Below are 15,037 nucleotides of genomic sequence, written 5' to 3' on the forward strand. Positions count from 1 at the left end.
AGAGTAATACTGGGACACAATAGATTAGTTATACTGGGTCACAGAATAATACTGGGATACAATAGATTAGTTATACTGGGTCACAGAGTAATACTGGGACACAATAGATTAGTTATACTGGGCCACAGAGTAATACTGGGACACAATAGATTAGTTATACTGGGTCACAGAGTAATACTGGGACACAATAGATTAGTTATACTGGGTCACAGAGTAATACTGGGACACAATAGATTAGTTATACTCGGCCACAGAGTAATACTGGGATACAATAGATTAGTTATACTGGGCCACAGAGTAATACTGGGATACAATAGATTAATTATACTGGGTCACAGAGTAATACTGGGATACAATAGATTAGTTATACTCGGTCACAGAGTAATACTGGGACACAATAGATTAGTTATACTCGGTCACAGAGTAATACTGGGATACAATAGATTAGTTATACTCGGTCACAGAGTAATACTGGGAAACAATAGATTAGTTATACTGGGTCACAGAGTAATACTGGGATACAATAGAATAGTTATACTCGGTCACAGTAATACTGGGACACAATAGATTAGTTATACTCGGTCACAGAGTAATACTGGGACACAATAGATTAGTTATACTGGGCCACAGAGTAAGACTGGGATACAATAGATTAGTTATACTCGGTCACAGAGTAATACTGGGACACAATAGATTAGTTATACTGGGTCACAGAGTAATATTGGGACACAATAGATTAGTTATACTGGGTCACAGAGTAATACTGGAATACAATAGATTAGTTATACTGGGTCACAGAGTAATATTGGGACACAATAGATTAGTTATACTGGGTCACAGAGTAATACTGGGATACAATAGATTAGTTATACTGGGTCACAGAGTAATACTGGGACACAATAGATTAGTTATACTGGGTCACAGAGTAATACTGGAATACAATAGATTAGTTATACTGGGTCACAGAGTAATATTGGGACACAATAAATTAGTTATACTGGATCACAGAGTAATAGGGGGATACAATAGATTAGTTATACTGGGCCACAGAGTAATACTGGGACACAATAGATTAGTTATACTGGGTCACAGAGTAATACTGGGACACAATAGATTAGTTATACTGGGTCACAGAGTAATACTGGGACACAATAGATTAGTTATACTGGGTCACAGAGTAATACTGGGATACAATAGATTAGTTATACTGGGCCACAGAGTAATACTGGGACACAATAGATTAGTTATACTGGGTCACAGAATAATACTGGGATACAATAGATTAGTTATACTGGGCCACAGAGTAATACTGGGATACAATAGATTAGTTATACTCGGTCACAGTAATACTGGGACACAATAGATTAGTTATACTGGGTCACAGAGTAATACTGGGATACAATAGATTAGTTATACTGGGTCACAGAGTAATACTGGAATACAATAGATTAGTTATACTGGGTCACAGAGTAATATTGGGACACAATAGATTAGTTATACTGGGTCACAGAGTAATACTGGGATACAATAGATTAGTTATACTGGGCCACAGAGTAATACTGGGACACAATAGATTAGTTATACTGGGTCACAGAGTAATACTGGGACACAATAGATTAGTTATACTGGGTCACAGAGTAATACTGGGATACAATAGATTAGTTATACTGGGCCACAGAGTAATACTGGGACACAATAGATTAGTTATACTGGGTCACAGAATAATACTGGGATACAATAGATTAGTTATACTGGGCCACAGAGTAATACTGGGATACAATAGATTAGTTATACTCGGTCACAGTAATACTGGGACACAATAGATTAGTTATACTGGGTCACAGAGTAACACTGGGATACAATAGATTAGTTATACTGGGTCACAGAGTAATACTGGAATACAATAGATTAGTTATACTGGGTCACAGAGTAATATTGGGACACAATAGATTAGTTATACTGGGTCACAGAGTAATACTGGGATACAATAGATTAGTTATACTGGGCCACAGAGTATTATTGGGACACAATAGATTAGTTATACTGGGTCACAGAGTAATACTGGGACACAATAGATTAGTTATACTGGGTCACAGAGTAATACTGGGACACAATAGATTAGTTATACTGGGCCACAGAGTAATACTGGGATACAATAGATTAGTTATACTGGGCCACAGAGTAATACTGGGATACAATAGATTAGCTATACTGGGTCACAGAGTAATACTGGTATATAATAGATTAGTTATAATCGGTCACAGAGTAATACTGGGACACAATAGATTAGCTATACTCGGACACAGAGTAATACTGGGGCACAATAGATTAATTATACTGGGTCACACAGTAATACTGGGATACAATAGATTAGTTATACTCGGTCACAGAGTAATACTGGGACACAATCGATTAATTATACTCGGTCACAGAGTAATACTGGGATACAATAGATTAGTTATACTCGGTCACAGAGTAATACTTGAACACAATAGATTAGTTATACTGGGTCACAGAGTAATACTGGGATACAATAGATTAGTTATACTGGGCCACAGAGTAATACAGGGACACAATAGATCAATTGTACTGGGTCACAGAATAATACTGGGATATAATAGATTAGTTATACTGGGCCACAGAGTAATACTGGGATACAATAGATTAATTATACTGGGTCACAGAGTAATACTGGGATACAATAGATTAGTTATACTCGGTCACAGAGTAATACTGGGATACAATAGATTAGTTATACTCGGTCACAGAGTAATACTGGGACACAATAGATTAATTATACTCGGTCACAGAGTAATACTGGGACACAATAGATTAGTTATACTGGGTCACAGAGTAATACAGGGACACAATAGATTAGTTATACTCGGTCACAGAGTAATACTGGGATACAATAGATTAGTTATACTGGGCCACAGAGTAATACTGGGACACAATAGATTAATTAAACTCGGTCACAGAGTAATACTGGGACACAATAGATTAGTTATACTGGGCCACAGAGTAATACTGGGAGACAATAGATTAGTTATACTCGGTCACAGAGTAATACTGGGACACAATAGATTAGTTATACTGGGTCACAGAATAATACTGGGATACAATAGATTAGTTATACTGGGCCACAGAGTAATACTGGGATACAATAGATTAGTTATACTCGGTCACAGTAATACTGGGACACAATAGATTAGTTATACTGGGTCACAGAGTAATACTGGGATACAATAGATTAGTTATACTGGGTCACAGAGTAATACTGGAATACAATAGATTAGTTATACTGGGTCACAGAGTAATATTGGGACACAATAGATTAGTTATACTGGGTCACAGAGTAATACTGGGATACAATAGATTAGTTATACTGGGCCACAGAGTAATACTGGGACACAATAGATTAGTTATACTGGGTCACAGAGTAATACTGGGACACAATAGATTAGTTATACTGGGTCACAGAGTAATACTGGGATACAATAGATTAGTTATACTGGGCCACAGAGTAATACTGGGACACAATAGATTAGTTATACTGGGTCACAGAATAATACTGGGATACAATAGATTAGTTATACTGGGCCACAGAGTAATACTGGGATACAATAGATTAGTTATACTCGGTCACAGTAATACTGGGACACAATAGATTAGTTATACTGGGTCACAGAGTAATACTGGGATACAATAGATTAGTTATACTGGGTCACAGAGTAATACTGGAATACAATAGATTAGTTATACTGGGTCACAGAGTAATATTGGGACACAATAGATTAGTTATACTGGGTCACAGAGTAATACTGGGATACAATAGATTAGTTATACTGGGCCACAGAGTATTACTGGGACACAATAGATTAGTTATACTGGGTCACAGAGTAATACTGGGACACAATAGATTAGTTATACTGGGTCACAGAGTAATACTGGGACACAATAGATTAGTTATACTGGGCCACAGAGTAATACTGGGATACAATAGATTAGTTATACTGGGCCACAGAGTAATACTGGGATACAATAGATTAGCTATACTGGGTCACAGAGTAATACTGGTATATAATAGATTAGTTATAATCGGTCACAGAGTAATACTGGGACACAATAGATTAGCTATACTCGGACACAGAGTAATACTGGGGCACAATAGATTAATTATACTGGGTCACACAGTAATACTGGGATACAATAGATTAGTTATACTCGGTCACAGAGTAATACTGGGACACAATCGATTAATTATACTCGGTCACAGAGTAATACTGGGATACAATAGATTAGTTATACTCGGTCACAGAGTAATACTTGAACACAATAGATTAGTTATACTGGGTCACAGAGTAATACTGGGATACAATAGATTAGTTATACTGGGCCACAGAGTAATACAGGGACACAATAGATCAATTGTACTGGGTCACAGAATAATACTGGGATATAATAGATTAGTTATACTGGGCCACAGAGTAATACTGGGATACAATAGATTAATTATACTGGGTCACAGAGTAATACTGGGATACAATAGATTAGTTATACTCGGTCACAGAGTAATACTGGGATACAATAGATTAGTTATACTCGGTCACAGAGTAATACTGGGACACAATAGATTAATTATACTCGGTCACAGAGTAATACTGGGACACAATAGATTAGTTATACTGGGTCACAGAGTAATACAGGGACACAATAGATTAGTTATACTCGGTCACAGAGTAATACTGGGATACAATAGATTAGTTATACTGGGCCACAGAGTAATACTGGGACACAATAGATTAATTAAACTCGGTCACAGAGTAATACTGGGACACAATAGATTAGTTATACTGGGCCACAGAGTAATACTGGGAGACAATAGATTAGTTATACTCGGTCACAGAGTAATGCTGGGATACAATAGATTAGTTATACTGGGCCACAAAGTAATACTGGGATACAATAGATTAGTTATACTGGGTCACAGAGTAATACTGGAATACAATAGATTAGTTATACTGGGTCACAGAGTAATATTGGGACACAATAGATTAGTTATACTGGGTCACAGAGTAATACTGGGATACAATAGATTAGTTATACTGGGCCACAGAGTATTACTGGGACACAATAGATTAGTTATACTGGGCACAGAGTAATACTGGGACACAATAGATTAGTTATACTGGGTCACAGAGTAATACTGGGACACAATAGATTAGTTATACTGGGCCACAGAGTAATACTGGGATACAATAGATTAGTTATACTGGGCCACAGAGTAATACTGGGATACAATAGATTAGTTATACTGGGTCACAGAGTAATACTGGGATATAATAGATTAGTTATACTCGGTCACAGAGTAATACTGGGACACAATAGATTAGTTATACTCGGACACAGAGTAATACTGGGACACAATAGATTAATTATACTGGGTCACACAGTAATACTGGGATACAATAGATTAGTTATACTCGGTCACAGAGTAATACTGGGACACAATGGATTAATTATACTCGGTCACAGAGTAATACTGGGATACAATAGATTAGTTATACTCGGTCACAGAGTAATACTTGAACACAATAGATTAGTTATACTGGGTCACAGAGTAATACTGGGATACAATAGATTAGTTATACTGGGCCACAGAGTAATACAGGGACACAATAGATCAATTGTACTGGGTCACAGAGTAATACTGGGATATAATAGATTAGTTATACTGGGCCACAGAGTAATACTGGGATACAATAGATTAATTATACTGGGTCACAGAGTAATACTGGGATACAATAGATTAGTTATACTCGGTCACAGAGTAATACTGGGATACAATAGATTAGTTATACTCGGTCACAGAGTAATACTGGGACACAATAGATTAATTATACTCGGTCACAGAGTAATACTGGGACACAATAGATTAGTTATACTGGGTCACAGAGTAATACTGGGACACAATAGATTAGTTATACTCGGTCACAGAGTAATACTGGGATACAATAGATTAGTTATACTGGGTCACAGAGTAATACTGGGACACAATAGATTAGTTATACTCGGTCACAGAGTAATACTGGGATACAATAGATTAGTTATACTCGGTCACAGAGTAATACTGGGACACAATAGATTAGTTATACTCGGTCACAGAGTAATACTGGGATACAATAGATTAGTTATACTGGGCCACAGAGTAATACTGGGACACAATAGATGAATTAAACTCGGTCACAGAGTAATACTGGGACACAATAGATTAGTTATGCTGGGCCACAGAGTAATACTGGGAGACAATAGATTAGTTATACTCGGTCACAGAGTAATGCTGGGATACAATAGATTAGTTATACTGGGCCACAGAGTAATACTGGGACACAATAGATTAATTATACTCGGTCACAGAGTAATACTGGGATACAATAGATTAGTTATACTGGGCCACAGAGTAATACTGGGACACAATAGATTAGTTATACTCGGTCACAGAGTAATACTGGGATACAATAGAGTAGTTATACTGGGCCACAGAGTAATACTGGGATACAATAGATTAGTTATACTGGGTCACAGAGTAATACTGGGACACAATAGATTAGTTATACTGGGTCACAGAGTAATACTGGAATACAATAGATTAGTTATACTGGATCACAGAGTAATATTGGGACACAATAGTTTAGTTATACTGGGTCACAGAGTAATACTGGGATACAATAGATTAGTTATACTGGGCCACAGAGTAATACTGGGACACAATAGATTAGTTATACTGGGTCACAGAGTAATACTGGGACACAATAGATTAGTTATACTGGGCCACAGAGTAATACTGGGATACAATAGATTAGTTATACTGGGCCACAGAGTAATACTGGCACACAATAGATTAATTATACTGGGTCACAGATTAATACTGGGATACAATAGATTAGTTATACTCGGTCACAGAGTAATACTGGGACACAATAGATTAGTTATACTCGGTCACAGAGTAATACTGGGACACAATAGATTAATTATACTGGGTCACACAGTAATACTGGGATACAATAGATTAGTTACACTCGGTCACAGAGTAATACTGGGACACAATGGATTAATTATACTGGGTCACAGAGTAATACTGGGATACAATAGATTAGTTATACTCGGTCACAGAGTAATACTGGAACAGAATAGATTAGTTATACTGGGTCACAGAGTAATACTGGGATACAATAGATTAGTTATACTGGGCCACAGAGTAATACTGGGACACAATAGATTAATTGTACTGGGTCACAGAGTAATACTGGGATATAATAGATTAGTTATACTGGGCCACAGAGTAATACTGGGATACAATAGATTAATTGTACTGGGTCACAGAGTAATACTGGGATACAATAGATTAGTTATACTCGGTCACAGAGTAATACTGGGACACAATAGATTAGTTATACTGGGCCACAGAGTAATACTGGGATACAATAGATTAGTTATACTCGGTCACAGAGTAATACTGGGACACAATAGATTAATTATACTCGGTCACAGAGTAATACTGGGACACAATAGATTAGTTATACTGGGTCACAGAGTAATACTGGGACACAATAGATTAGTTATACTCGGTCACAGAGTAATACTGGGATACAATCGATTAGTTATACTGGGCCACAGAGTAATACTGGGACACAATAGATTAGTTATACTCGGTCACTGAGTAATACTGGGATACAATAGATTAGTTATACTGGGCCACAGAGTAATACTGGGGCACAATAGATTAGTTATACTGGGTCACAGAGTAATACTGGGACACAATAGATTAGTTATACTCGGTCACAGAGTAATACTGGGATACAATAGATTAGTTATACTGGGCCACATGGTAATACTGGGACACAATAGATTAGTTATACTCGGTCACAGAGTAATACTGGGATTCAATAGATTAGTTATAGTGGGCCACAGAGTAATACTGGGACACAATAGATTAATTATACTCGGTCACAGAGTAATACTGGGATACAATAGATTAGTTATACTGGGCCACAGAGTAATACTGGGACACAATAGATTAATTGTACTGGGTCACAGAGTAATGCTGGGATACAATAGATTAGTTGTACTGGGCCACAGAGTAATACTGGGACACAATAGATTAATTGTACTCGGTCACAGAGTAATACTGGGATACAATAGATTAGTTATACTGGGCCACAGAGTAATACTGGGACACAATAAATTAGTTATACTCGGTCACAGAGTAATACTGGGATACAATAGATTAGTTATACTGGGCCACAGAGTAATACTGGGACACAATAGATTAGTTATACTCGGTCACAGAGTAATACTGGGATACAATAGATTAGTTATACTGGGCCACAGAGTAATACTGGGACACAATAGATTAATTATACTCGGTCACAGAGTAATACTGGGATACAATAGATTAGTTATACTGGGCCACAGAGTAATACTGGGACACAATAGATTAGTTATACTGGGCCACAGAGTAATACTGGGATACAATAGATTAGTTATACTCGGTCACAGAGTAATACTGGGATACAATAGATTAGTTATCCTGGGCCACAGAGTAATACTGGGACACAATAGATTAATTATACTCGGTCACAGAGTAATACTGGGATACAATAGATTAGTTATACTGGGCCACAGAGTAATACTGGGACACAATAGATTAGTTATACTCGGTCACAGAGTAATACTGGGATACAATAGATTAGTTATACTCGGTCACTGGGTAATACTCGGATACAATAGATTAGTTATACTGGGCCACAGAGTAATACTGGGACACAATAGATTAATTATACTCGGTCACAGAGTAATATTGGGATACAATAGATTAGTTATACTGGGCCGCAGAGTAATACTGGGACGCAATAGATTAGTTATACTCGGTCACAGAGTAATACTGGGATACAATAGATTAGTTGTACTGAGTCACAGAGTAATACTGGGACACAATAGATTAATTATACTCGGTCACAGAGTAATACTGGGACACAATAGATTAGTTGCACTGGGTCACAGAGTAATACTGGGATACAATAGATTAGTTATACTGGGCCACAGAGTAATACTGGGACACAATAGATTAGTTATACTGGGTCACAGAGTAATACTGGGACACAATAGATTAGTTATACTGGGTCACAGAGTAATACTGGGATACAATAGATTAGTTATACTGGGCCACAGAGTAATACTGGGATACAATAGATTAGTTATACTCGGTCACAGAGTAATACTGGGATACAATAGATTAGCTATACTGGGCCACAGAGTAATACTGGGATACTATAGATTAATTATACTGGGTCACAAAGTAATACTGGGCCACAATAGATCAGTAAACCAGGAACGCGGAGCGTTTCAGTAATACCGGACACAATAGATGAGTAAGGTACAGAAATAAGGTGTATAGTAATGCTTGAACGGGATAGTTGCGTTGGGACACAGAAATTACCAGTATTAGTGGGACACAATACATCAATAACTCTGCAATGTAGATTAAAACAGTATTAGTGGACATAATAGATCAGGAATAATAGGACGTAGAGTATGCCAGTAATTCTGGGAAACACCAGATTAGTAAACCGGGGCAGTGACTATACCAGTAGAATGGGGACACAATAGTTCAGGAACCTGAAGGCACAGACTATACCATCAATACTGTGGACAAAGTGTATACAATAATACTGGGACACTGTGTAAACCAATAAGACTGAGAATGCAATTGACCAGTATCCTTGTGTCTACCAACAATAATAGGAAACAGGACCTTGAGACACAGTGTACACCAGTAATACTGGGAACACAATAGATCAGTAACCCTGGGAATGGCGTATATCAGTAACATTGGGACACAATAGATGAGGAATACTGGGACTCAGTGGATCGGTAAATCAGGGACACAGAGAAGGACAGCCATACTGGAACACAACAGATAAATAATGTTGGTACACGAAGTATTCCAGTAATACTGGGACTCCATAGATCAGTGATGCTGGGACACCAAGTATACCTGAAATATTGAGACATAACAGACCAGTAAACCTGGGACACACAGGATACCACTAATACTGGGACACAGTAGATCAGGAATCCAGGGACACAGCTTATACCAGTAATACTGTGGAGAAAGATTATACAGAAATACTGAGCACAATAGATCAGTAATCTTGTGAAACTGTGTCTACCAGTAATAATGAGAAACAGTATGTCAGTAATCTCAGAGCACAGGGTACATCAGTGTTAAAGTGGGACACAATTGATTAGTAATGCTGGGACGTAGAGTATACCAGTAACACTGGGACACAGGAGACCAGTAATCTACAGACAAAGTGTAATACTGGGACTCAGCATACAATCGACCAATAACCCTGGGACTCAGAATTTACCGTAATAGTGAGTGGAATATTCTTTTGCAGACGACAGTGTGCCTGAAGGTGGGATTGCGATTGAAGTGACACATTGGTGGCACCCCATTGCCTTCCATTTCCACCAAAGCCAGGGTCTTGTTGGGACCTTCTCATTCCCCCTTCAATTGAGGCCTTTAACCGGTCAATTTGTAATCATTTAATAAGGCATATTCCTAAATGGGCTAGAATGATCTGAGCTCCAGCAGGATGAGAAAGAACTGTTAATTCAATAGGTCAATCTGTGGGAGCTGGCTGTCGGTGGGAGCAGGAGGCTGGGTGCCCATGATCTGTACCAATCTGTGAATGATCAGTGGGCTGGACTGAGTGTATCACTGTGAAAAGTGTGTCACCTCTCCAGGAAATTCCAATAGTCACTGGAAGACCTCAGCCAATGTAAAGTAGATAAGTGGATGTGGAGTGAAGAATCTAAGACGTTGACTTGCTCATATTTGTCCCCATATTAATGTGCAGTTAATTTATTTTTTGTTGTCATCTCCAAGCCAGTTGTTCACTGTTCCTCTTGTCATTGTTTCTCAGGTAAGATCATTATGCATGACCCTTTCGCCATGCGACCTTTCTTTGGCTACAACTTTGGGCGGTACCTGTCGCACTGGCTCAGCATGGAGCACAGGACCTGCTCAAAACTTCCCAAGATCTTCCACGTCAACTGGTTCCGCAAAGATAAACAGAACAACTTCCTGTGGCCGGGTTTCGGGGAGAACTGTCGAGTCCTGGAGTGGATGTTCCGGAGAATCGAGGGAGAGGACTGCGCCAAGATGTCTCCTTTGGGCTACATTCCGGCAGACGGTGCCCTCAACCTCAATGGTCTCGGTCACGTGAACATGGACGAAATCTTCAGTATTGAAAAAGAATTCTGGGAAGAGGAAATCAAAGAGATCCGAAAATACTTTGACGATCAGGTCAACACTGACCTTCCCTGTGACGTGGCTAATCAGCTGTTGCAGTTGGAACAAAGAATAAGTCAGTTGTAATGAGAGAGTGAGACGCCAAAGATTGGGACACTCCTGGTTAAGGGAGCAAGTAACCAATCTGTGCAGACCAGGAGCGCCTACTTCCCTTGCTTAGCTGTTGACCTGTGTTGGGTTAATTTGCCTCACCATGAAAGATATCAGATCAACTGTCCTCAATGCATCACGGATTAAGGAGGGAAAATTCAAGTAGAAAATTCTACATAATGATGTCTGCTGCACTGGCAATTTGTATGTCCCTGTTTCAGTGAGTCTGCTGTGTGTCTGCGTACTGTGTGTCAATTTGTACCTGCTATATCTCTGTGTATATCTACTGTGTGCCTCTGTGTAACTGCTGTCTCTCTGCGTGTCTCTCTGTTGTGTTCTCTAGCTGAGCACAGATCATGTTTGTTCAATAATTTGCAGTTCAGTGTTCCCATGTAAAGAATAGGCTGGCTTGTGGGTTGGTGGGGAGAATGAGAAGCAGGGGATGGGGAGGGATTAGGAGCTAAAATCCAAAACAAAGAGAAATATTTTCTAATTATGACTCAATATTTATAGAATTAACAGACCCCAATCCTGATTTAAAACCCAATTGTAATCTATGCATTCAATGTGATTCATACTGCTTCATAGAATGTGGGTTACATTGTTTAAACATTAATATTTACTGGTTTAGAGTCAATCTCTGCTTCAGGTCCGGAACATCGAATGAAGCGTGCAGCTAGCTCCTGTTAGGTAATACTTTAGTCATCTCAATACCAAACAATTATGACAGGTTTTCTTTTCCTGCCCTGTTTTAATATAAGGTAGGGATTTGCTTTTGTGCCTTATAGTTTTCATTGCCTGAAGATTTTGTAGCATCAATGCTTTATTCGAATCACTGTGACGCTCCTATTAAAACACATTTTTATAATAAATGTGTGTCAATATTGGGTTAGCCATGGGAAATACAGCGATTGGGCGGGCATGGGGTTGGTGTGGACTCAGTGGGTGAAATGGGCTTCCACACTGTCAGGATTCTATGAGCTAACACTCATGTAACAGACATGAAGCAGCAGTATGTTTTGCAAGAGTCCATGCATCAAAAAAAACATCACTTTGTCCTTCCTTGTACATTCAATGCAGTGTCCACCATTTTTTCTATTTAATGACTGTAAGACCCATACAATGCAAGCGTGCGAGGCTACAGGGGATGGCGATATTGTTGCTTAGAACTTTCCAGAAATTGGAATGAGCTTGCATTATATGATTTATAATGGCCTTGTTTTAGTCCAGCAAAGTTGATTTTAAAATTTAAACAAAATATAACTTTTAAAACAATTTATGATCCCTCTTCATGTCTCTTGAACTTGACACAAGAAACAGTAAGGAATTAGTTTAATTAATTAAAATGCATTTTGAAATTTGGGAAATCTTTCATTGTTTTTAAAAATATGTGAAAATAAATTTTTGGAGAATAAACATTGGCCCATGTAATCTGGTTAACTTTGACCTGGAATCAAACCAGTCGGGAAGTTAACATATGGAGACAATGTATCAGGGGTGGACGAAATGAGAAGGCAGCAGCTGGATGGAGGAACTGGACAACTAACTGGATTCTGATGCTGAGAAAGCTCGCTCACGAAAGGGTTACTCATAATGTTTCATTCACTTTCTACGTGATAAAATGCCCTGAATCATTCCATACAAAGGTAAAGATGATTTTGATGTGTGCTAACCCAAATGACAGGGTTTTATCAAATTCCAGCTTGACATTTCTTAGCACATCCATTAGATCTGTAGTGTTCATCATCTGGAGTACTGCCTACAGTTTTGGTCTCTTAATTGAGGAAGAATGTATTAGTATTAGAGATAGTTCAGAGAAGGTTCACTCGATTAATTCCAGAGATAAAAGGTTTGTCTTATGAAGAGAGATTTAGTCCTATACTCTCTAGAGTTTTGGAGAATAAGAAGAAATGTAATTGAAGTATATAAGATGCTAAAGGGGACTGACAAAGTAGTCATAGAGACAGTGTTTTGTCATGTCGGGCAATCTAGAATGGGAAGTTATAGGTTAAGGACGGGGGCAAGTTTAATTCAAGATGAGAAAGAATTACTTAGTCAAAGAGTCATAGAGATGTACAGCATTAAACAGACCTTTCGGTCCAACTCGTCCATGCCAACTAGATATTTTAAATTAATCTAGTCCCATTTGCCAGCACTTGGCCCATATCACTCTAAACCCTTCCTATTCATATACCCATCCAGATGCCTTTTAAATGTTGTAATTGTACCAGCCTCCTCCACTTCCTGTGACAGGTCATTCCATACACACACCCCCCTCTGTGTGAAAAAATTGCCCTTAATGTCCCTTTTAAATCTTTCCCCTCTCACCCTAAACCCACGCCCACTAGTTCTAGACACCCCAACCCAGGGAAAAGCTCTTGTCTATTTATCCTAGTCATGCCCCTCATGATTTTATAAACCTCTTTATTGTCACTCCTCAGCCTCCGATGCTCCAGGGAAAACAGCCCCAGCCTATTCAGCCTCTCCCTGTAGCTCAAACCCTCCAACCCTGGCAACATCCTTGTCATTCTTTTTTGAACCCTTTCAAGTTTCATAACATCCTTCCGATAGGAGGGAGACCAGAACTGCACACAATATTTCAAAAGTGGCCTTTCCAATGTCCTGTACAGCCGCAACACGACCTCCCAATTCCTATACTCAGTGCTTAAAGGGATTCAGTGGAATTGACTATTGCAGAGTGCAGTGGATGCTGGGACATTGAATACATTTAAAGAAGTGATGGATTTTGAATCAGTAATGAGGTGAAGGGTCATGGAGAGCAGACAGGAAAGTGGTGTCAAGGCCGAGATTAAACCAGCCATGGCAGGGCAGGCTTCAGGGGCTCCTGATTCTGATGTTCTGAGCTCGATGTTTTATTCACAAATCTCTCAATGTTCCTGACACCTCATTACTGAGTGATCTACCCTTCCATTGGATTGACCCAGCCTGCAGTCTCACCATATGTTCTAACTCCTCATCTCCAACAGTGGAAAAAACCCCATTCAGCTCCCAGCTGTTTAGAATTCCCAGTCAGAGAATTCTCCGTGAAAGATGCAGGTTGTTGTTGTTATTGAACAGATTCAGGTCATTTCAAATCAGTGCCATGACCTGCGGGTCATCGAGTATGAAAGCAGTCCCTGGTTAATGGCAATGGACTATGTTGACCATACACCATGATTTCCCTGTATGGCACTGTGCCAAAGACTCAGAGTCCATTCAATACGTCAGAGATTGTACCTGATTAGAGAGCTCAACGCCCATTTTTAATGAGTTCAATGGATTCAAATCCAGCCTTCTTGCACACACACTCCCTCCCAAAACAAAAATAAGCTTTGTTCCAGTCAGAAGAATGTTCTGGAACATTGACACCATAATAATCTCTAATGACAATGTCCTGTTGTTATGAAGATGTGTTCTCCAAATTATTAATTTGGAATACTATAGGGTGAACATATCGAACTTTATGGAAAGAACATTTTGAAAAACAGAGGACACGGGCTCCAGCAGCAACAATGATGCTGGCAACACAAGTGGCCGGATGAGAGAAGTCAGAGTGCGTGGATGCAA

The 15,037-nt window shown here is 38.9% G+C and overlaps 1 protein-coding gene across 1 annotated transcript in view; it reads left to right on the top strand.

Moving 5' to 3' along the window:
- The window catches only part of LOC122540559 (phosphoenolpyruvate carboxykinase, cytosolic [GTP]-like), a 70,828-nt gene extending 59,367 nt beyond the window's left edge, over nt 1-11,461 (top strand). Inside the window, exon 8 of the mRNA XM_087995019.1 lies at nt 10,992-11,461. Coding sequence (XP_087851145.1) covers nt 10,992-11,446 — 455 coding nt within the window. The 3' untranslated portion in view covers nt 11,447-11,461. The remainder of the gene's footprint in view (nt 1-10,991) is intronic.
- The last annotated feature ends 3,576 nt before the right edge of the window (nt 11,462-15,037 follow it).

The sequence above is a fragment of the Chiloscyllium plagiosum genome, unplaced genomic scaffold (genome assembly GCF_037043375.1).
Source record: "Chiloscyllium plagiosum isolate Xiang-an unplaced genomic scaffold, Cpla_swu_hap1 HiC_scaffold_15, whole genome shotgun sequence".
Lineage (NCBI taxonomy): Eukaryota > Metazoa > Chordata > Chondrichthyes > Orectolobiformes > Hemiscylliidae > Chiloscyllium > Chiloscyllium plagiosum.